The following is a 22,177-nucleotide window of genomic DNA, read 5'->3' on the forward strand; positions in this document are numbered from 1 at the left end:
TTTTGACATCAGCAGTGCATCTTGAAGAACATTCACATCTGTGTCCCCTTGTTGGCATGAGCTGCCATGTGGCCATAGCCTGACCACACCACAATGGCACACATTCACCTGATTGCCTGGTCATGTGAGGCTCAGCGCACATACACCCCCGCCCCCCCGCCCCGGGCAGGCCTATTTGGTCTTGGTGGACCATGGTTGAGCACCTTCACTGACCTGTGACTCAAATGCATGAATTGTGAAGAAGGCCACCTCCCAGCTCTGGGCTCTCTGAAGCAAGAGCCAGATGCCAGCTTTGTCACTGGAGGGCTGAGCATATGAAAGTCATTATCCAGGCCTTTCATATATCTCTTCATTGCTCCTTTCTATAAGATAGCTAAGGGCTTCAATTCCAGACCAGGAAGGTGCAGTGCAGATTAGGGCAAGCCTTTGGGCCATGGCGCTCTACGGCCTCCTTGCTTGTGATTAGGCAGTGTGTATCTTGGGAGGCCCCCTGCGACCCTAAAATCAGGATTTCCTTGGCTTGTGGTGGGGGCCCTATGCTCTCAGTGCTTTCATTTTGGTTCAAAGTCCTTTCCCCCTTCTTTTTTAAAACTTTATTTATTTATTTGAGAGAGAGCGAGAGCACAAGCAGGAAGAGTGGCAGAGGGAGAGGGAAAAGCAGGTTCACCACTGAGCAGAAAGCCCCACACAGGGCTCAATCCCTTGGATCACCATCCAAGCCGAAGGCAGCTGCTTAATGGACTGAGCCAGCCAGGCGCCCTAGTCCTTTCCTCTTTTTTGTCAAGTATAACACATGAGTTTTCCATGGCCCTGCTTTGCAGAGACCTTTCAAATACCAGCGCAGCCCAGAGAGTACGTTTTTCAGACTCTCATTGGTGCCCCTGCATTGGCCAGCTTGGTGACTTTTGCTTTGTTGGCTATGGGATTAAATTTGCTGCCAAGGATTATTAAATAAAACATTGGCTTATGGGGATGTTTTGATACAAAGTCAACACTAAAAGTAAGTAAAAGGAGAGAGGATGGTGTCAGATTATAAGTTGCAGAGCAGAATGTGGGGTCAAGTAAATTTACGTGTGAGTCCCACCTTTGTGGTCTGCTGCATATGGTACCCTGCACACATTCCTTACCCTCTGAGCCTCAGTTTGTTAAAGCCATTGGTAACTAATAAATACCCTAGAGGGTTGTGGTAAAAATGAAAGGAGATGATGTGCTGTCCTGAGCCTGGGGATAAAGTGCAGGCAGTAAGTAACCAATCATTATTGTATCCGTACGTGTCAGCTGTATCATTATTAGTGAGTAGCTGTACTGGTCGTTATCTAGGTAAATGCTGATTATCCCAACTTGGTCTTTCTTCTTATCCTTGGTACCCTTGCTTGTTGGACATGCCAAGATAAAGCCTCATGTCCAGGGAACCATCACTGTTCTGCTTTTAGCCATTTTTGCTGCTGCAAAGGGTCAGCTCATCACTAGGGCGTATTCCTCTCTTCCAGGAGTTGAAGTAGGGCAGGGACAGGAGTTCGCCATCGACACCAAGGGGGCAGGCGGCCAGGGAAAGCTGGATGTGACGATCTCGAGCCCCTCAAGGAAGATTGTGCCGTGTCTGGTGGCACCCGTGGCAGGCCGGGAGAGCAGCACGGCCAAGTTCATCCCTCGGGAAGAGGGGCTATACGCTGTAGATGTCACTTACGATGGACACCCCGTGCCTGGAAGCCCCTACACTGTGGAGGCCTCACTGCCACCGGATCCCACCAAGGTCAGCTTTGGTTTCTGTACCAGGACTTTGTCTCCTCTTGTCCAGTATACCACTGTAGTCCTTCACTGATCCTGCATGACAGTGGTCTTTGGAAAGTTATTTTCCAAGGAAAGTCCATTCTTAATGGCTGACAGTAGTTTTCTGTCCTACATCTCAGCCTGAGGATTCCTTGGGCAGCTGGGTGTACTCCCCACTGCTCCTCCTCTTGCTCGCTGGTGGTGAGGCTTTGGTGAGGTACTCCTCATCCCTAAGTCCTGTTCCTCCCATTGTTAGCATGATAGCAGCACTTGCTTCACAATGAGCCTGTGAGGGCAAAGTGAGAGCCCAGTGGCCAGCATGACAGGTGAGCTCACCCTGCAGAAATTATTTAACTCCATAGAAAAATAGATTAGGCTCATTATCATTTCTTCCTAGTAGCCCGGAATCCAGGGCTTTGGAGTATTTTCAGTGGTCTCAATAGCATGAGTCCTATAAAACTCTCTTATTTGTTGAATCAGAGATGAAAGCCCTGGCCCCACCCTCTTTGAAAAGTAGTTTACTCTGTTTGGTTTTAAATTTTTGTATTAGACCATAGTGCTTGGAGTTTTAGGTCTGTAGAAAATTGAGAGGCAGGTACAGAGATTTCCCTCCTACCTGCTGTGCCTGCACGTGCACAACCTCCCCCAGCAGAGCAGTACATGTATTACTATGGATGAACCTGCCTTGACATCCTGTTCACCCCAGATACAGAGTTTACAGGAGGGTTCACCCTGGGTGCTATGCATCCTACAGGTTTAGACAAATGTATAATGACACATATCCACCACTCCAGTGTCATGTTTTATTATATGGAATTTGTTGAGAGGTGTAGCTGTCAAAGCAACAGAAAGGTCCATAAAACCATCCTATAAACGTTCAGACCCGCATGTGTTTGTTAGACCAGACGTTAGGTCTCCACCTGCGGCCCTGTGGTTCAGAAATGCTGAGTGCAGCAGGAGGGGAAGTCATGCCCCGTGCTTCGGAGGGCTACGCCTCTGGGCTGTGGCTTTCAGGTGTTGTCTCCCTCTCGTAGCTGTTCACAGCTTGGATGGCACTATGGCTCTAACTCTGTGGTCTGTCTGACTCAGAGACCCCAGGGAGGAGGGCCACTCAACTAAGATGCAGCTCAATGCTGATTGCAGGCTTAGGGATTAAGCAGTGCTGGCTGAGCATCAGGCAGACTTTGACTTTTATTCTCTGTTCAAATAGGTGAAGGCCCATGGTCCTGGCCTTGAAGGTGGTCTCGTGGGCAAGCCTGCCGAGTTCACCATCGACACCAAAGGAGCAGGCACTGGAGGTTTGGGCCTCACCGTGGAAGGTCCATGTGAGGCCAAAATTGAATGTTCTGACAATGGTGACGGCACCTGCTCCGTCTCTTATCTGCCCACGAAGCCTGGGGAATACTTCGTCAACATTCTCTTTGAAGAAGTCCACATACCTGGTTCTCCCTTCAAAGCTGACATTGAAATGCCTTTTGACCCCTCTAAAGTCGTGGCTTCAGGACCAGGTCTCCAGCATGGGAAAGTGGGTGAAGCCGGGCTGCTGAGTGTTGACTGTTCGGAAGCAGGGCCCGGGGCCCTGGGCCTGGAAGCCGTCTCAGACTCGGGAGCGAAAGCTGAAGTCTGTATTGAAAACAACAAAGACGGTACCTACGCGGTGACCTATGTGCCCCTGACAGCCGGCATGTACACGCTGACCATGAAGTATGGTGGCGAGCTCGTGCCCCACTTCCCTGCCAGGGTCAAGGTGGAGCCCGCCGTGGACACCAGCAGGGTCAAAGTCTTTGGGCCAGGCATAGAAGGAAAAGGTGGGTTTCATAAAAAAAGAGGGAGACTGCAAAATAACTTGGGACTTAGGGGTCACCAGAAATGCAGAGCAGAGCTGCAAACTAATATGCCCACTGGGGCCAGGTGGGGTATAACAAAACACTCACCTGTGGTTTCTACATCAGGAAGAGAGGGACCACAGCAAAGGGGTGAGCATGTGGCATTTCTGCTGCCCGGCCCTCACTTTGTTTCTCTACGGGGCATGGGGCTCATCACTGCCAGCAGATTTTCCTATTTCTCTGGCAAAGCCAGAAATCTTTTTTTTTTTATGTGGAAATTCAAGATCTTTCATTTTTTGGCACTTAATTGACAAGGCTTAAAACGTGATACTAATACCATACTTGCTGTAGAGCAAATCTGTCTTTTCAACTGTCGTAGCACTAACCCCACCTTTGTCTAAAAAATGTGCAAGGAGTTATGTTGTCACCAGTGGGAAGGGCTGGGAGGAGGAGCTTCGACAGGCTACCTGGGAAGAAGGAGCTTTTACAGGGTGGTGGCGGGGCAGGGCGGGTTGAGGGGGAGGTGGTCATTAATACTCTTGATTTGGAGAGTCAGAGAAAACAGTTGTCTATTGTCACTGAAATTAGACATAACATACCTAAAGTGCCAAGAACCCTGGTTCTTGGATTTGGTCCAAGGTCCTGGGTGTTGGTGATGTTCTTATCTGTGTGATTGCTCCGCAGATGTGTTTCGCGAAGCCACCACTGACTTCACAGTTGATTCACGGCCCCTGACACAAGTTGGGGGTGACCACATCAAGGCCCACATTGCCAACCCCTCAGGGGCCTCTACCGAGTGCTTTGTCACGGACAATGCCGACGGGACCTACCAGGTGGAGTACACACCCTTTGAGAAAGGTGAGATGACTTCTGCTTGGACACCACTGTCATTCAGAGCCATGCTGGGCCGTTTCCTTTGGTGACTGGTACTGACTTCTACCCCGGGTTGTCTGGCCTATCTCAGCAGAGGCATGGACAAAGTGACAGGGACACGTAGAAACCTTCTTCCCCAACAGAGCCAGTGCTTGCTCAGTGCCCGACATGTTGGGCCTGCTGTGTGACAGTTGGGCCAGGTTTAGTCTCAGGCTCCTCTGAGCAGCTTGATGTCATGGCATATTGCCCTTTTGTATAATTTTTTTTACATAATTTCTTTTCTGAATATTAGAAATTATTGAAATGTTTGATAAACCAGGAAAGGATAAAGAAAAAATGAAAGTACCATATATTCTCATTACCTGAATATATAATTCCTATAAATAGTCTGGTATAGATACTTTCAATCTTTTTATGTAGATGCATGTATATTCTATTTCATGGATTTCCCTTTGTCTCTTGGCTAACGACCAGATGGAGTTTTTCCAAATCAGGATAGTACATTTAAGATGACTAACTTGAATACAGACTTAGTGATATTTGCTTGGGGGAGAGGCCTGGTGTGTATGTGTACTGGGGAGGGAGGGTTATGTGGCGGCCAAGTGAACAGGAAGCATAAATAAATAGCTATATTTTTAAAAAATCAGATCAAACCGATACCTTTCTTTAACCTGCTTGTTTCAAATAACGTGGGATAGCAGGTAGATGAGAATGCTAGATGAAACTCTACAGTAGAGTGTAATTTCCCAGAAATAGATGACTCCTGTGCAATTATGTTTCTGTTTGTCATTTTGAACAGGTCTCCATGTAGTGGAGGTGACATATGATGATGTGCCCATCCCAAATAGTCCCTTCAAAGTGGCTGTAACCGAAGGCTGCCAGCCATCTCGAGTCCAGGCTCAAGGACCAGGATTGAAAGAGGCCTTTACCAACAAACCCAATGTCTTTACTGTTGTTACCAGGTGAGGAAGGTCCTGGGATCTATGTGTTGACTCTCTAAAAGGAGTAGCCCTAGGTAGTTTAACTGCTCGGAAGGAGTTGTATGGGTATATTCTGCATAGGTGTTATGGTCTCCCAACTTTTGAGAGGCTTTTTTTTTTTTTTTCATGGCATATAAGGCATGTTCTTTTTTTTTTTTTTTTTAAGATTTTATTTATTTATTCATGATAGACATAGAGAGAGAAGGAGGACAGAGACACAGGCAGAGGGAGAAGCAAGCTCCATGCCGGGAGCCTGACGTGGGACTTGATCCCGGGACTCCAGGATTACGCCCTGGGCCAAAGACAGGCGCTAAACCATTGAGCCACCCAGGGATCCCCAGGCATGTTCTTTTGTCAAGCCTTATGCTATACAGAAAGGCCAGTATACCTCAAAAAGTACCAGAAAACCCTCACTTAAAGTCTTAAAATTGCTGAGTAAACCAGAACTAGATGGAAACTCCTTAAAAAAAAAAAAAAAAAAGGAAACTCCTTAACTTGATAATGTAGAAACATATAGCCAATTTCATAGTTAAGTGAAGTATTAGAAGTATTCCTCCTAAAATTCATCACATGTCACATACCTGATTGTACTGGTAGTCTTAGCCAATACAATTAGATAGGAAAAAAAAAAAATAAAGGATAAGCATCGGAGGAGGGGTCAGAGCTGCCTTTGTATTACACCGTTGAGGAATTTTCTGTGCAGAAGTGTCACGGTAGTTGAGCCAGGTTGGCTAAATGGGATTGCGTATGGAGGGATTTTAAAATAATTTTGGCAATAAACAGACCAGCATGAACCACTAGAACTACTTTGCTTTCTTTTCCACACTTTCCAGAGGGGCAGGAATTGGTGGGCTTGGCATAACTGTTGAGGGACCGTCAGAGTCAAAGATCAACTGCAGAGACAACAAAGATGGAAGCTGTAGTGCTGAGTACATCCCCTTTGCTCCGGGGGATTACGATGTTAACATTACATACGGAGGAGCCCACATCCCTGGTAAGCTATCCCTCAGAAAGGTACCCAAAGAATAATTGATGTGGCATGAAAGCAGGTTTTGTTTTGCTTCTTTGAATGGGAAAAAGAGTCTAATATTTGCAGTAGCTGCAAAGGGAGAATTTTCCTTATGGCTGTGTCTCCGTGAATATCCCAACTCCCAATAGGACCAGTAACCTGGCGAAATGTGTTGGCTTGGCATTTTGACTGGAAGTGGTTGTTCATGTGTTGGAGGACCTCATGAGGTGTTGCTATGAAACATTCAACAACCTTCTGGCTTCTTACTTGCTTTCATGGGAATTCTTGTTGGTTAAACATTAGCCCAGTGTTTACTGGCCTGGTATAAACCCCTAGTGGGGTTATTTTTGATGGGATATGCTGTCTTGCCCACTGTGGCGTATTGGATTCCTCTGGTGGGCCAGCTGTGGTTGGTTGGTGGTGGCTTTTGGGTCAACTAGATCACGTGGGATAAGCACATCAGGAAGAAAAGCTGCCGTGATTGGTTTTAGATGTCTGCCTGGGGAATGCTTGGTATCTGCCACCTAAAGTTTTAAAGTTCTCTTATTACTTCTTGGCTGCTCTCATGCTAAGTTCAGACACCTTCCAGGGGAAGCTCTGACTTGGAGATTAGCCTCAGAGGTAGTCTATTGTCATCAGCTGCTGACACTGAAATTCTCAACTGTTTTTCTGTGAAATGAAGGTCCCTTTTATTCCCCTAAACCCCCGCCTGGAAGGTGATGTTTGTCTTTGCCGGGGTCAGCCATTTATTTCAGTTAGCTGAACAATTTGATGCCATTGAAACCCAGCTATTGTTAAAAAGGCAAGACCTCTACTCTTTTGTGATCTTTTAATCTACCACTCTATTTTACAATAGATAAATTTTGAGGCAGGCCAAGCAGGGACATCTGAGTTTGTGTGGCAGTTACAAGTTATTAATTTTGCAAGCCTTCTTGGAGAGCACAAAGACTCCTCACATAGCAAGAGGCGCATGTCACCCCTTGGTGATGAACTTGGTAGCCTGAGGAGGCATGATGTCAGGGACACTGGGGCTCCTGTTTCTGGCTCACCTCGGGGGGTTCTTACTTGGTCCATGTTGGTGGGGGAATCCCATGAGGATCTCTCACCCAGCCCTACTTTTTCTGTTTAGTACTTCTCTTGCAAATCCTGATCACACAACATTTTCTCTTTCCTTGCTCTTTTTTTTTTTTTTTTTTTAAATAATCTTTATTTCAGAGAGAGAGAGCAAGAGAGCACACACACAAAGAGGGAGAAGCAGACTCCCTGCTGCGCAGGGAGTCCAATGCAGGGCTCAGTCCCAGGACCCCAAGACCATGACCTGAGCCAAAGGCAGACACTTAACTGACTGAGCCAGCCAGGCACTCCTGTTTCCTTGGTCTTTAAAACCAATACCATCAAAGAGTTGGAGGCCCCCAGTGTCCCTTTGGGGTCAGCCGTGCAGGAGGAGGACCATAGCTGACAGGGAGAAAGAGCAAGGCTTCACCCAATGGCCAGGGAACCAAGCAGGCCATTCGTGGCAGGAAGCTGTGGGCTGTGTTGTAAGGCAAGGATTCCAGGAAGCCCTCAGGAGCTGTTTGGGGAGAGGATATAAGATGTGGGCCACAAGGCCCAGCCACCTCTGCAGCAGTCTGCACTCCTTCCTTCCACCACTCAGCGTCGTCCTTCTGCTTCATTGACAGCCTGTCTTCTACCTCACCTCCAGGGCTCTGCATGTGCCTATCACTGTGCTCAAAACCCCCTCCATCTGTTTCCTGGGTGCTATCTGCTCTCTCTCATCTCAACTTAGATATCGCTGGAAAGCTTCCTCTGGCCTCCTGAAGACCAGATTTGTTGCCTCTTAAGTGCTCCACCAATGTTTATACATGCCTCCAACATCTGTTTCGTGTGATGTTCTACTTCTAGTTTTCCTCACCCTTCTCCCGCATTGTGGGTTCCCGGGGGGTGGGGTGGGTGGGCATTAACCACTCTGGGCCCAGCACATGGCTTGATGCCTGCCTGTGGAGAATGCCCATGGGTGCACACAAGGCAGGCCTCCTGGCTCTACGTGAGCTGTGCTTAAAACCCTGGGACCTCTTTTCCAGGCAGTCCCTTCAGAGTTCCTGTGAAGGATGTGGTGGACCCTAGTAAGGTCAAGATCGCTGGCCCTGGGCTGGGCTCCGGTGTCCGAGCCCACATCTTACAGTCCTTCACGGTGGACAGCAGCAAGGCTGGCCTGGCCCCGCTGGAAGTGAGGGTCCTGGGCCCCCGAGGTGAGTATACATCCTGCCTTCCTGCCGGAAGCTCTGCTTCAGTGGGGGGCAACTGTGACCCAGCGCAGGCACTTTATTTTTGAGTTTGGTCATGAACTGCAAATTTCTTAAATTACTTTATTGCTCCATATCCTACCTAAACAGGAGAGGCTCCTGTTTTTATTTATTGATTTTTAAAACTTTTATTTCTATATTTTGAGAGAGAGAAAGAGTAGGGGGAGCCGCAGAGGCAGAGGGAGAGAGACGAATCTCCATCAGTCTGCCTGCTGAGAACGGAATCTGATGCAGGGCTCGATCTCACAACCCTGAGATCATGACCTGAGCCGAAATCAAGAGTTGGATGCTTAACCAACAGAGCTACCTAGGCTCAGCCCTGAAGCTCCTGCTTTTAAAAGCAGGCAGACCTCTTACTTCTCTAGTGGTCTTTCCATTTAATAACATGTCTCTCAATGTCTTTGTAAATTTTCATTTTTCTTAAGCAGTGAGATGAAGCCAGTAGGATTTGGGCTCTCACATGTACATTTCTGCATTTGTGCAGTGACTGGGTTTGGCCTAGAATTTGGGTGGGCAGTAGGTTCAGAAGTAATGGGTTTTGAGATGCCTTGTAGCACCTTGTTCCACATTGGTGCCCATGTGAAACACACCCCAAATTTCTAGAAATGACAGCTACACAGCCCTTGGGGTGCATGCCTTTGTCATTGTCCCAACTTCCTGGAGGGAGAGGATCTCTTGGGAAATGGCCTTTGTTGACAATTTGGCCTGCCTTGTTGGCAGCCTGGAACTGGGGTTTGGTATGACCAGCAGGCCATTTTGGGACAGAGCCCTGAAGTGCATTGAAATTTACCTTATTTGGTAGGCCATCACATTTCCTCTTCCGGTATTTAAAATGTGCCATTCTCTCCCTAATTTCTTAAATTATCTGGATTTTTCCCTAGTGATGTGTTAGCTTTACAGAAGTGGCAAACGAGGGTTTCCTTCTTTGAAGAGGAACTTTCTACTTAATGGGGTTCAGCAGGAGGTTATGCCCTTTGAAGCTCAGGGCAGATGTGGTTTGAGGGAAATGAGGTCATGGGGCTGGAATCTGATTCTGCATAGTTACTGAGCTTTAAGACCTGTGTGTGTGTGTGTGTGTGTGTGTGTGTGTGTGTGTGTGTGTGTGTGTATGAGAGAGGGGAGGCTTTACTTAGATATCTATCTCTATTATATTATTATGGAAGCCTCAGAAGTAACAGCCTTTTAATTTTAGCTGATGAGATGGATTCCCAGTCATGGCGCAGCCCCTTGAAAGCCATTTCAGAGTTCTTTAAAGGTGACCCGAAGGGTGACTTTACGGAGACAGGTTGGCATATTCCTATTGGCTGCTGCTCTAATATATGTGATCTGAATGCCTCTTGCTAGTCTCACCCCTAAAATTGCATTATTCTTGCCTCATCTGCTTTGCTTAATGAGTGTGCCATGCTTTGCTTAACCTACCTTGCAATTGACCCATTCTTGATGCTCATGTTCAGAACTGGGATCTGGAATCTACCAACCCAATGCCTGCCTTGATTATGCTTTAACATAGTCTCTAACCATCCCCCGCAGGCATCACTTTGAAGATCCCCTCACCCCATGAGATTGGCATCCTCTCCTGCCCTGCACCTACACCCAGCCTGCTGGCACCATAATGGTCTGTGCTCAAAGGTGACCATAAGTTTGACTGGCCAGCCCATTAGTTAACTTTTGCTGTTCAGAGTTGTGGACTCTTTGGCTGCACCTCAGCTATAGAGTAAAATTGCCACATCCCAAGCATGCCTCACTAGCTTGAAAGGGGATAGCATGCCTACAACACGTGTCTTTGCACAAGCACAGGCAGTCTCCGTAATTATATTCAAGGGCTCAGTGAGTGTACTTTAGCCAACAGAAAGCTAAAGGTGTCTCTTGGGGTCATTTCTGCAACCATGAATTGGGGAATCCTGTCTCCTGTGATTTCTTGGGCCTCTGATTATGGCCTGCTTGCGTTTATGTTACTCATAAGTGAAAACCAATAGCTCTTGGGGATGAATGTGATTCTGTTCAAGCTAAGCCGAAGGTAGAGTGAAGGAGAGTCTAAGCAGTTCCTCAAGACCTTTCATTTCTTTTCTTAGGCCTGGTGGAGCCAGTGAACATAGTGGACAACGGGGATGGCACACATACAGTGACCTACACCCCGTCCCAGGAGGGGCCTTACATGGTCTCAGTTAAATATGCTGATGAGGAGATCCCTCGTAGGTAAGCCCCTGACACTTATAGAAGGGGGTCCAAACCAACCTGAAGCCCACCCCTCTGTAAGATTGGCCAGCACTGTCCTGATGACCACTCATCCATTCATTTATCCATCTGTCCATCTGCCTAACCTAACCATCCACCCATCTATCTACCGATCCATCCACCCATCTGTCATCCACTCACCCACCCACCCATCTGTCTACCCATCCATCCATCTGATCAGCAGGTATCAGCGAGAACCTGCATTCTATGCACAGGTGTTACAACACACTAGCCTTGATATCTGTGGCAAATCCTCTCTTGATATCCTGTACCCTCCTATTTTGTTCCTTTTGGCCATCTTTAATTTAAAGATGAGCTGAAATTAAGGAGTTGAGAATCTTTGAAGAAACAAGGAATGTGTTAATTCATCAAAGTTCTTCTTTCCAGTGACCTTGCAGGTAGTTCTCTGATTAGAGCAAAGATTTTTTACTTTTTCACTTCTTTACTTGAGGATTTGGTTGACAGTAGTATTCCCAGAGGGTATTGGATAGAAACCTTGTTCCTCATTCAAACGAATATGAAATGTTGCATATGCTCTTCCTCTCTCAGAACAGCCTCCAAAGGATTATTTTCATACCCCTTAGGATGAAAAAATTTTACCCATACCTCTAATATACACATTTTTATATAGAGATACACATATAGGTCTAAGTATGTAGCAGTATGTAATTTATAAATTACATTTATGTATTACTTTGCTAATAGGTAGTTTGCAATCTGAAGCATATTAAAAATAGAAGAAAATGAGATAAAATGATAATTTTATCATTCCAGCATTGTTTCCTAATTCCACTATTCCCTTCCCATTTTGGTGAACATTTTCTTAGCATAACAAAAATGAGTTAACCATGTCTCCCAAACTGAGTTGGGGATTAGTGTGTATCCCGTGGAATGCACTCACAGAAAGCATATGATGGTCACATGGTTTTAAATTTTTGCTGGATTTAAAGTACATAAGGCACTCGCTGTCTTACCTGCTATAGAAATCCCCCCCTCTCAAGCCCAGTCTCTTTGTGTACGGAAGATCAAATGTAGCTGAGATGACGGTGTCCACACTGACTGCGATATGTATGTGTCTTTCAAGTCCCTTTAAGGTCAAGGTTCTTCCCACATATGATGCCAGCAAAGTGACTGCCAGTGGCCCTGGCCTCAGTTCCTATGGTGTGCCTGCCAGCCTGCCTGTGGAATTTGCGATTGATGCCCGAGATGCTGGGGAAGGCCTGCTTGCTGTTCAGATCACGGTAACTTTGAGTTATTTTCTAGAGTCAAACTTGATTAATAAAGACCTTAATTCTGGGCCAAGGATAAACACAAGATTTTTAATAACCAATTTCTGGCCTGTTACAAATGTTTGATGGATTTTGTTCCCATCAGAGAGTCAGTAATTGTGCAAGAACAAATATGCTTGCCTGAGTGAGATGTCTGAAGGTGTGGCTCCAAGGACCATGTTTGAATGAATCTCATGTATTTTGATCTCTAGTATTTGATCTAGTATTCCTCTGCTTTGGTTATAAAATCCTTGAAATGACTCATCAGATTAATTAGGACTAAGGCACTATGTATATAAGAGTTCCTTCACACAGGGGACAATTCTCTCTTGTTAAAGAAGCTCGGAGGCAAGTCGCTTGGGTGCCATGTGGCTTCTGTCCTGAGGTCTTTTCATGGACCATGAGCTGGTACACATGGCAGGCTGCCAGGAGGAGGAAAGGCAGAAGGGGAAAGGGGGATTTTCAACTCAATCAGCAATCTTGAGCAACTCTGTATGACTTTTGCTTCCCTCTCATTTACTGGAACTTTGTCACAAGTCATATGGCCATAACCTAGTGGCAGAGTTTGCTAGGAAGTGGAAGCAGTGCACCCAGCCAAGAATTGGCAGCCTTTTACTACAGAAAAGAGAGAGAGTGGATGTGGTGGTGCAAGAGCAGGAATCTCTGCCCCCTTGTCTCTCTACCTTTCAGTTGATCCGGAGCTGAATCACTACTTGTTCATGTGACGGTAAAATTCCTAAAAATTGACCATGTCCATATGATGTTAAAGGGATCTGTGAGCCTCTCCTCTCCCTACACAACCCCCCCCCAAAAGAAAAGATTGTATTAAACCATTAATTCTATCTCCTCCTGAATAAGACATAAATTAATAAGCAAAATGTGCCTCAGTTTCCCATGAGTGGTTTTTACGTCTTGATGACAACATCCTAAGTAGCATTTCTCTGTGATCCACAGGACCAAGAGGGAAAACCCAAAAGAGCCATTGTCCATGACAATAAAGATGGCACGTATGCCGTCACCTACATCCCTGACAAGACCGGACGCTATATGATTGGGGTCACCTATGGGGGGGACGACATCCCACTGTCTCCCTATCGCATCCGGGCCACACAGACTGGAGATGCTAGCAAGTGCCTGGCCACAGGTGAGTGTGGGTTTTGGAGTCAGAAAGCCAGGGGCTAGCCCTTCTCTGCCACTTAATGGCTGTGTGATTAGGACAAGCTGCTCAACCACTCTGAGCTTCAGTCAGACTTAGATGGAAGATCTTTCTGAGAACTTTTGAATTCAAGAAACTCTTCTCAGGATCGGAGACTGTTTCACAGGGTCATTGCAAAGATTAGATGAGGTCAGGCATAAAAAATGCTTAGCACAGTGCCAGGCACATGGAAGCTATTATTATGTTACTTTTGAAGTGGGTGCATTTGTTGAGATCTCAGCTGTGGCAGCAGCTCCCATGAGAAGCTGCAAATGTGCCTTTCCTTTCATGAGTAAATGGTTCAATTATTCAAGATTTATTCAGGAGCAATTCAGGTCAGCATTAGAGAAATGCATTCAAGGATCTAGGTTTTTCCTTAGCACTCGAGACCAAGCCCATGCTCTCAGAATATCTCCAGAAATATTTGAACATCACAGTCCCTTTAGCTTCTGAGACAATGACTGTCTAAGACAACCACGGACCCTTTTGTTCCTGAGAATAGCTCTTGCTACTCTCATACTATTCCAGCAGATTCCAAAACGTGAATCCCCATCTCTGAAATGAAACAGATTTGCATCTCTTTAAATTAAACATAGGTCTACCCTGGATGAGTTCTCTCTCATATCTTATCTTGCTCTAAATGGAGAAAAGCTTTTGGCTTTTAGAGTAAGCTATAAACTGCTCAAGATGGTGATTTGGGGCTGAAAAATTGAGAAATTTTGAACGACTGGCCAAACCAATCCACCCTAACCCTAGGTCTATGCTGTCTGCCAGGAATGATTAGATTGCCTTTACTAGCCTGTAGGAATGATAATATTGGGCAGGGACTTACTCCTTGCACTCTGGACCTTATTCCCTCCCTTGCTGGGGCAGATCCTGAGCAGAATCATCTCTCAGCCAGGGGGCTACTGGAGGCTAGATTTCTCGGTCTGTCATTCAAGGCCTTCCACAGACTGGCCCCAGATTCCCTGCTACTTACCATTCCCAGTAGTGGAATGTGAACAACATGCTCTTAGCATTCCCTGTTGCTTCTACACGCTTTCTGCCTTTTTTTTTCTTTTTGCCAATAGGCTTTTAGTTCACTTGTCTGCATTCCCTGTTTTGTGGTTCCCACGTGAAAGGGTGCCACCAGTCAGAGAGAGACTGGTCATGGTTTAGGGACAGGGGTGATAGGTCTCCCCTAGCCAAGAGTACCTGTCCTTCAGAACTCTGTCGCTACCTGTTTTCTCAAAAAGCCCTCTGTTGGTGTGGCAACCGTGGGATACAGACTCCTGGAACTTTATTTATAGAGATGTGCTATAGGACACTCCTGAAGCACGACAGATCATTTTTTCTGTAACTTAGCTCCCCCTCTGTGTGAACACAGCACATCAAGCTGTGTGGTTCTTGGTGCCAGGCCTGCAAACTCTGTGAGATGAGGAACATCTTGAGAGCAGAGACTGTGTTTGGTTCCCTTTTGTGTGTACCTGGCCCTTAAGAAAATGCCCCGTAGATGTCTGCTTCGGGAAGCTGACTGTCTTCCCCAGACCCCTGAATGCCGGCAAGCTGGGTCCAACATGTGGTTGACACTCAGAGCTTGTTTAGTGAGTAACGAATGGAACGGTCCCGTGAGCAGCGCCTTCCCCGGGTGATCTGTGGGACAGCCCCGTGTGGCCGCCGTTGAGGGTCGAGCATTGACGACACAGACCACACGAAGGTGTGGTTTGTTCTTGGGCCTCCAGGGCAGCTGTCCACGGCTGGAGCTTCCATTCTCTTCTCCTGAACTTTTCTCCAGGCCCTGGAATTGCTTCCACTGTGAAAACCGGAGAGGAAGTGGGCTTTGTGGTTGATGCCAAGACCGCCGGGAAGGGGAAGGTGACCTGCACGGTTCTGACCCCCGATGGCACCGAGGCCGAGGCCGATGTCATCGAGAATGAGGATGGCACGTACGACATCTTCTACACGGCCGCCAAGCCGGGCACCTATGTCATCTACGTGCGCTTTGGCGGAGTTGACATTCCCAATAGCCCCTTCACCGTCATGGTAAGGATGATTCCTTCCCTAGAGCACTCTGGTACAACAGATAGCAATGGTAACAGCTGCCATCTGTTAAATCCTGGCTACAACATCCCTTCCGCTTTTTTTTCTCGTTTTCTTTAAAAAAATTTTTTCTTGAGCAGTCATGACCTCGTACAGTCCCAGAGTAAATCTCTTGAAATCCGGAGACCCTTGACTATAAGAATTTTTAAGGAATCTTATTAGCCACCGAAGTATCCATCATGTGAAGGATCTTAGGCAAGATCCTGGCATAAGCCCAGTTCAGAAAGATACACTATGACCAAAAAAATGTGTATAAGAAGACACCGCAATTTTTCATCCTGCTAGTTCTTCCTCCTTCCTCCTTCCTCATCTCCACAGCCTGGAGGAGAGAGGTTCCTGATGCCGTTATGTCTGGAGACTTGACTCCTACCCCAGGACACAGAGTGCTTCCAGTTCTGTTTTAGAAAAGATTCAGATGTTGTAGAGATGCGGGAAGCAGCATGTCTCTTGAATAGGAACACCTGGAATGAAGGGTTCCAGAGAGGGTGGGACTCCTTCATATTCAACGAGTGACTTTTGGACTCTCCACTGATTATGAAGGTTCTTTAATCAGGAAAAGATTAGAAACCTCATTTGACCCGTAAAACCATTGTTGGCCCTTTTGCAGGTGAGGTATAGGAACAGGCTCAGAGTCAAGTTCACTGAGCCCAGTGTGCCTGCTCTGGATGGCCACCGACTGCCCCTCACGTGGTGTCCTCTGATGTCATGGCAGCTAGCCACGCCTGACCACAAAGTCCTCAGGCCTCAGTGACTTGGCCCCACACACAGCCCATGAAGCCCCTTCTAATGATTTCACTTTATGCAGCAGCAGAGAAGGGACTCGTTCCAAACAGAAGCCCATGCCTTCCAAACATCTATAATCTATTGTAGCTTTTTTTCCCCTTTCTGTAGATGTTTGTTTATCTGTAAACATTCTGCCAGAGATCTGGAGCCTTTTTTTTTTTTTTTTTTTTTTTTGGTCTCAAGGATGTAAGCACTTGTCAACTTTGACACTGTTCGTGTGGGAGTGTTTTTCTCCTTCAGGGCAGAGAGAAATGCAGCTAGCTAAATTGTTCTTATTTACAGAGACGGGTCCCAGTTGTAGTTTCAAGAATTTGTTTTAGTCTGTAGTGGGTTTTATCTGGTTGATTAGAATAGCAGCGTGGAAGAGCAGCCCCTGGGTAGAGGCCATAGCCTTGCTGGTGCCATGAGCTAGGGATGGGTTGGGAGGGTCCGAGTGAAAAAGTCAGTGTGAAAAAAATCTTGAGCCATTTTAGCAGCTGCAACAGGGGCTTAAAGTGGGGGCCACCAAACTCATTGGGAATGAACGTCCCCTCAGCTCTGGATTACAAGGATATTTTGTGCAGACACACTGCCCCCTAGCCACTACTGAAGGCAGGAAAGGGGCCCGGGGTGGGGGTGGGTCACCCACAGTACGGGTTTGGGTCTGTATTCTCCCAGAAAGCTCCAGACTTTCTCCAGCCTTACCTAGATGGACTTTCTTTGCATGTGGATTCCCTGCCTCCCTCTACAGACTTGTGGTCAGAAGGACGGGTGCACCCAGTACTGTGTTCAGAGCCACGTCTCAAGGAGCCCCAGCAGGGCTGGTTCAGTTAAATACATCATGAAGTTACAGGTCTAGAAGCTTATCTGCTCATCAGCATTGAGAAGTCCTAGGTCCAAGTTCATAGTGTGGTCGGTGAAAGATCTTGCTCCCGACCACTTTGTCCCCACATAGCGCCACTGTGGGAGAGCCCCAGGAGGCAGGGATAGGGCTGTTCCCCATGTGGAAGCTTACAAAGCTGCCTTTCTAAGTGAAGTCCCCTTTTTGCAGATGCTAAAATGCACAGAAAGGAGTAAAGCAGGGATGTAAGCCTTCCTCCAGGGGGTGGCCTTCCAATTCTTGTTGATGATGGTAGAAGAGAGGGACCCTCTCTTATCAGGTTGATCGGAGCAGGAGCATAACGTCTATGGTTTTAAAAAAATGAATTTATAGACTTCTATTTTGTTTTTTAAAGACTTCTGTTTATTATTTTTTTAAGATTTTATTTATTCATGACAGACAGACAGAGAATGACCCAGGCAGAGGGAGAAGCAGGTTCCATGCAGGGAGACTGACGTGGGACTTGATCCCGGGTCTCCAGGATCACACCCCAGGCTGCAGGCAGTGCTAAACCACTGGGCCACTGGGGCTGCCCGAATTTATAGACTTTTTTTTTTAATTTATAGACTTTTAAAACATTAATACCACAAACCTTTATCAAACAAGAGGAGACCACTTTCCTAGTTCCATGCTGCAGAAGTGACTAGTCCCTATTTGCACAACACACCCATCAGCTTGGTGCAAGGGATCGTGTCATCCACATACACTTGTTTTCGTCTCATAGGCATAGGCACCCTTCCACATTTCGTTCATCAGGCTTGGTTGCTTCTTCTAGTGTACAGGTTTGCATAATTTACTAAACTGAGTCTCTGGCAGATGGACATTTTAGGTTACGTCAAGTTCTCTTGACCACAGACAGCTCTAGTAAAATCCCTGGCATATCAATTACCTATGGACTTTCGGGTTACCATTGTTATAGGCTTGCTTCCTAGAAGTGGCATCTCGGGTTCAAAGGGCTTGGGTGTTTGACATTTGGAGAAAGGGTGCCAGCTTGTTCTCCATGAGGGGAGGAAGAATGCAGGATCCTGCCAGAGCAAGTGGCTCCCTGCTGTACCAGATGGAGCAGAGACAGGGAGGAGGCAGCCCTCAGCCCTTAGAACCTACTGAGTAGCAGTGTCCCTTCAATGTGATTCCCAACTAATCTCCATTTGCCACCGACCAGGCCACGGATGGGGAAGTCGAGGCTGTGGAGGAGGCTCCGGTAAATGCATGTTCCCCTGGATTCAGGCCCTGGGTACACTTTTTTTTTTTTTCCTATTTGCATTTCTGTGTTTACTCAGCCTTCATTTCAGAAAAGCTACAGCCTGCTTCTGGGGATTGCTTAAGCCCTCTGGGTGTCCTGGTCATTGGTTTGTCCCCCACTGATTGGTCCATCACAATGATCCCCGCTTCCTCTGTAATGAGACCCACCTGTGTCATCGTATGCGCTCCACGAATCTCCAGCCGTCATATCTGTGGTCACGCTCGGTGTAGTTTGTCACCGCGGTTCAGAGGAACCTGGACTGTCTTCAGCCCTCCTGCTGACTCTCAAGGCCGCCCCTTGCACATTTGGTTTCTGTTCAGGGGGAAAACCACCTGCTGCTACTTTCTGCCACTTAAAACGCACCTTCTTTTCCAGGCCACAAGCAACTAAACCTTTCCAGGTGGAGCCTCTTGGGACTCACAGACATTGCTGTCTCTCACTTTTCCACTTTCCCGTGAGCACTGCTGGGAATTTTACAAGCAAACTGCCTAGTGACTTTTTAGCAATTGGTCAGCATGACTTCTCCAATCCTTCAGGCTCTGCTCTGGCCCTGGGGCCAGTCGGACAAAGCCCATCCTCCATGGATGGACAGCCACATTCCCAAATCCTGGCTGCACTGACTTGCAAAATTCCCAGTTGCTCTGCCCTCTGTTGCTTCACTGGCCCACACTGTTGTCCACTCTCCCCAGTGATAACTGCTTCCTGTTTTTAGGTAACCGAAGAGGCTTATGTCCCAGTGAGTGACATGAACGGCCTGGGGTTCAAGCCTTTCGACTTGGTCATTCCGTTTGCGGTCAGGAAAGGAGAAATCACTGGTAAGCACTGTCATGAAAGCCACCTTGTTCTCCCTGAATTGCACCAGCTTTCCAGAACAGTGCCTGGGAGGTGGTTCCACTTGTCCCTAATACCTGGGGTCCTGAACCCAGCATCCCTTGTTCTTGCTGTAGGAGATTGGTCCAAGAGCCCCTGAGATTGCAGAATGTTCTCTGTACATTATGTGTCTCTGAAGGGGGTGATTGATTTATAACTTGTTTACATCCTGGAGAAGGCCGGGGCTTCTCTCCAGGTTAAGAACGGCTGTATTAGATCCCTCTTGACTGTCAGGTTCCTGTCCTGCCTTTCTTCCTGCCTTGTCTTATTCTTGCACCTTTCCAGATGTGACATTGACACTAAAGTCTATATTGTGCAAGACTTTCTTTCTCTCCGAGCCTCCTTTTAATGGCTGTTTCTCTTTGAGTTGACATTCTGCTAATGCTACTGGCCTTGTGGTCTTTTCTAGTCAGTACAAAAGTAGATAACTTTTGACTTGAGTTGCCTGCTGCATTTTGTGGAGGAAAAAGGAAACAGAACAAAGGCAAACATGTCTCTGTTTTCCTGTTGTGGTTCGTGGATGCTTTAGGCAGACATGAGTGCTCTTGCATCTGAAGGCCACCTGCGCCTTGGCACTCAATTTCTCCAGGGCAAGTCGCTGGGGGGCTCACTGTCCTGTCTCCCTGTGCTCTAACAGGAGAGGTCCATATGCCTTCTGGGAAGACGGCTACACCTGAGATTGTGGACAACAAGGATGGCACAGTCACCGTCAGATACGCCCCCACTGAGGTCGGGCTGCATGAGATGCACATCAGATACATGGGCGGCCACATCCCTGGTGAGTCAGGCTTGGCACCTGGGGCAGTGTGACCTGCAAGACAACAGGATATGGGGCCTGAACATCTGGGAGGTTTGCAGAGATGTTCAGCTAGCTGACGTGCAGGAAGCAGTTCTTGGTGGCAGGATTGGGAATGCTGTGTGTCCCTCTGAAACCAAAAAGCCTGTGACCCCAGCAGAACCAGCTACTTTCCAGAAGGGACGGTACAGCTGAGCATCCTGGGTCACAGTTCAGCCCTTAGGTCCATGATTATTTATCTTTGTCACTATGCCTAGTGTGGCCAAAGGGTGAACTGGGAGAAAATGTGAGGCACATCGAGGGACTTTCCAGCCTGGCCTGCAGAGCCCTGTGTGGCGTGGGGTTTTGGGGTGGGAGGAGGAGAGGACAAGCTGCCTTATGTTCACACTGCCCTTGACAAGGAAATCCAGCTCAGATTTCATGTCTATCAACCAGCACAGTGTTATTCTTGTTCTTAAAAAAAATTGTTCAAATAGTTCTCTGTTTTTTAATTTAATATTTTGAGTGAACAACATACCCACATAGTGTAAAAAATGATATGGGGAAAGGTTTCCTTCCTGTCTATATCACCCACCTGACCTCTCCTTGAACTTGACTGCTGTTAATTTTTTATGTTGGATTTCAGAATATTTTTAAGATCCTACAAACAAAGGGGAAATACAGAGTCTTAAGCCCTTTCCCATTTGTACATTAATAGTAGCATACTCTACACATCATTCTGAGGTCGTCCTTTGCAGTATAATGGTGTATCCAGGTGGGCTTTGCATGTCCAAATGATAGAGTGTGTTTGTGGTGTCCCGCTGTTTGGATGAACTGTGATATATTCCCCCATTTCCCCGATTGGAGGACATTTCGGCTCTCCCCTACCTTTTGCTGCAGTGAACAGCCTTTATATCCATCATCTCACACTCATGAAGGTATAGCTGTGAGATTTAGTTCCCAGGGCAGGAATTGAAGGCCACAGGTAGAGACATCTGTCATTCCAATAGGTCTTGCCAAATTGCCTTTCAGTGGGGCACCCCCAGTTCATACACCCACCATCAGGAAAGACAAGCACCCGCTTTTCCACCAGTTTTGGATCTTTGCAAGACTGACATTTCAAAAAAAAAGAACCAAAACTGTATCTTACTGTGGCTTTGTTTGTATTTCTCTTATGAATGAGATTGTGCAACTTTCTATATGTTTAAGTACTATTTGATTTCTGTGAACTGAGCACTTGTTTCCTTGGCCATGTTTTTCTATTGGGTTATTACCCTTTGTTCATATAAGTTTCTGAGAGCAAATTAACTATTGGAGAGATTAGCCCTTTGTGATAAAAGTTGCAAATATTTCTCCTAGTTCAGTATTTGCTGTAGTTTATGCACTTCTGTGTGCATAATATTTGTTTAAAGTGAAAATACGTTATCTGCTTTTATCTAAATATTGTAAAGTTGCAGATACAGAGAAAGTAAAAAATGTCTTTCTCCTCTTTCCCTTTTACTTCCACTACTTGGGTGTGTGTCTTTCCAGATGTTTCTCTCTGTGCCTGAAAAACATGCATATAATTTTGTTCTGTTTTTTCTTCAAAGAAACGAGATAATGCAATTAATGTTATATAGCAGCTTGTCTTTTTCTGTGGCACATTATGAATAATCTCTGAAGTTAATACACACAGATCTCCCTCATTGCTTTTTTTTTTTTTTTTTTTTTTGAGAGAGAGAGAGCACAAGCAGGGGAGGAGGGGCAGAGGGAGAGGGAGAGAGAATCTCAAACAGGCTCCATGCTCAGTGTGGAGCTGGACGCAGGGTTTGATCTCACCACCCTGGGATCATGACCTGAGCTGAAATCAAAAGTCAGACACTTAACTGAGCCACCCAGGTGCCCCCTCCATCATTGTTTTTTGTTTTTTGTTTTTAAGATTTTACCTATTTATTCATGAGAGATACACAGAGAGAGGCAGAGACACAGGCAGAGGGAGGAGCAGGCCCCATGCAGGGAGCCCAATGTGGGACTTGATCTCGGATCCTGGGATCAGCCCTGAGCCAAAGGCAGACTCTCAACCGCTGAGCCACTCAGGCATCCCTCCATCATTGTTTTTAATGACCTGCG

General features: G+C 46.7%; 1 protein-coding gene across 4 annotated transcripts in view; it reads left to right on the forward strand.

The window, feature by feature from the left end:
• The window catches only part of FLNB (filamin B), a 138,578-nt gene that overhangs the window by 93,309 nt on the left and 23,092 nt on the right, over positions 1-22,177 (forward strand). Inside the window, exons 20-33 of one of the 4 annotated variants that reach the window (XM_041760654.1) lie at positions 1,491-1,753; positions 2,981-3,578; positions 4,281-4,454; positions 5,269-5,431; positions 6,283-6,443; positions 8,540-8,707; positions 9,954-10,046; positions 10,834-10,957; positions 12,081-12,237; positions 13,219-13,408; positions 15,234-15,481; positions 18,343-18,414; positions 19,136-19,238; positions 19,931-20,071. In XM_041760654.1, coding sequence (XP_041616588.1) covers positions 1,491-1,753; positions 2,981-3,578; positions 4,281-4,454; positions 5,269-5,431; positions 6,283-6,443; positions 8,540-8,707; positions 9,954-10,046; positions 10,834-10,957; positions 12,081-12,237; positions 13,219-13,408; positions 15,234-15,481; positions 18,343-18,414; positions 19,136-19,238; positions 19,931-20,071 — 2,655 coding nt within the window. The remainder of the gene's footprint in view (positions 1-1,490; positions 1,754-2,980; positions 3,579-4,280; positions 4,455-5,268; positions 5,432-6,282; positions 6,444-8,539; positions 8,708-9,953; positions 10,047-10,833; positions 10,958-12,080; positions 12,238-13,218; positions 13,409-15,233; positions 15,482-18,342; positions 18,415-19,135; positions 19,239-19,930; positions 20,072-22,177) is intronic. The other 3 variants (XM_041760655.1, XM_041760657.1, XM_041760658.1) reach the window with 3 other exon arrangements.

Source organism: Vulpes lagopus, chromosome 7, assembly GCF_018345385.1.
Source record: "Vulpes lagopus strain Blue_001 chromosome 7, ASM1834538v1, whole genome shotgun sequence".
Classification (NCBI taxonomy): Eukaryota; Metazoa; Chordata; class Mammalia; order Carnivora; family Canidae; genus Vulpes; species Vulpes lagopus.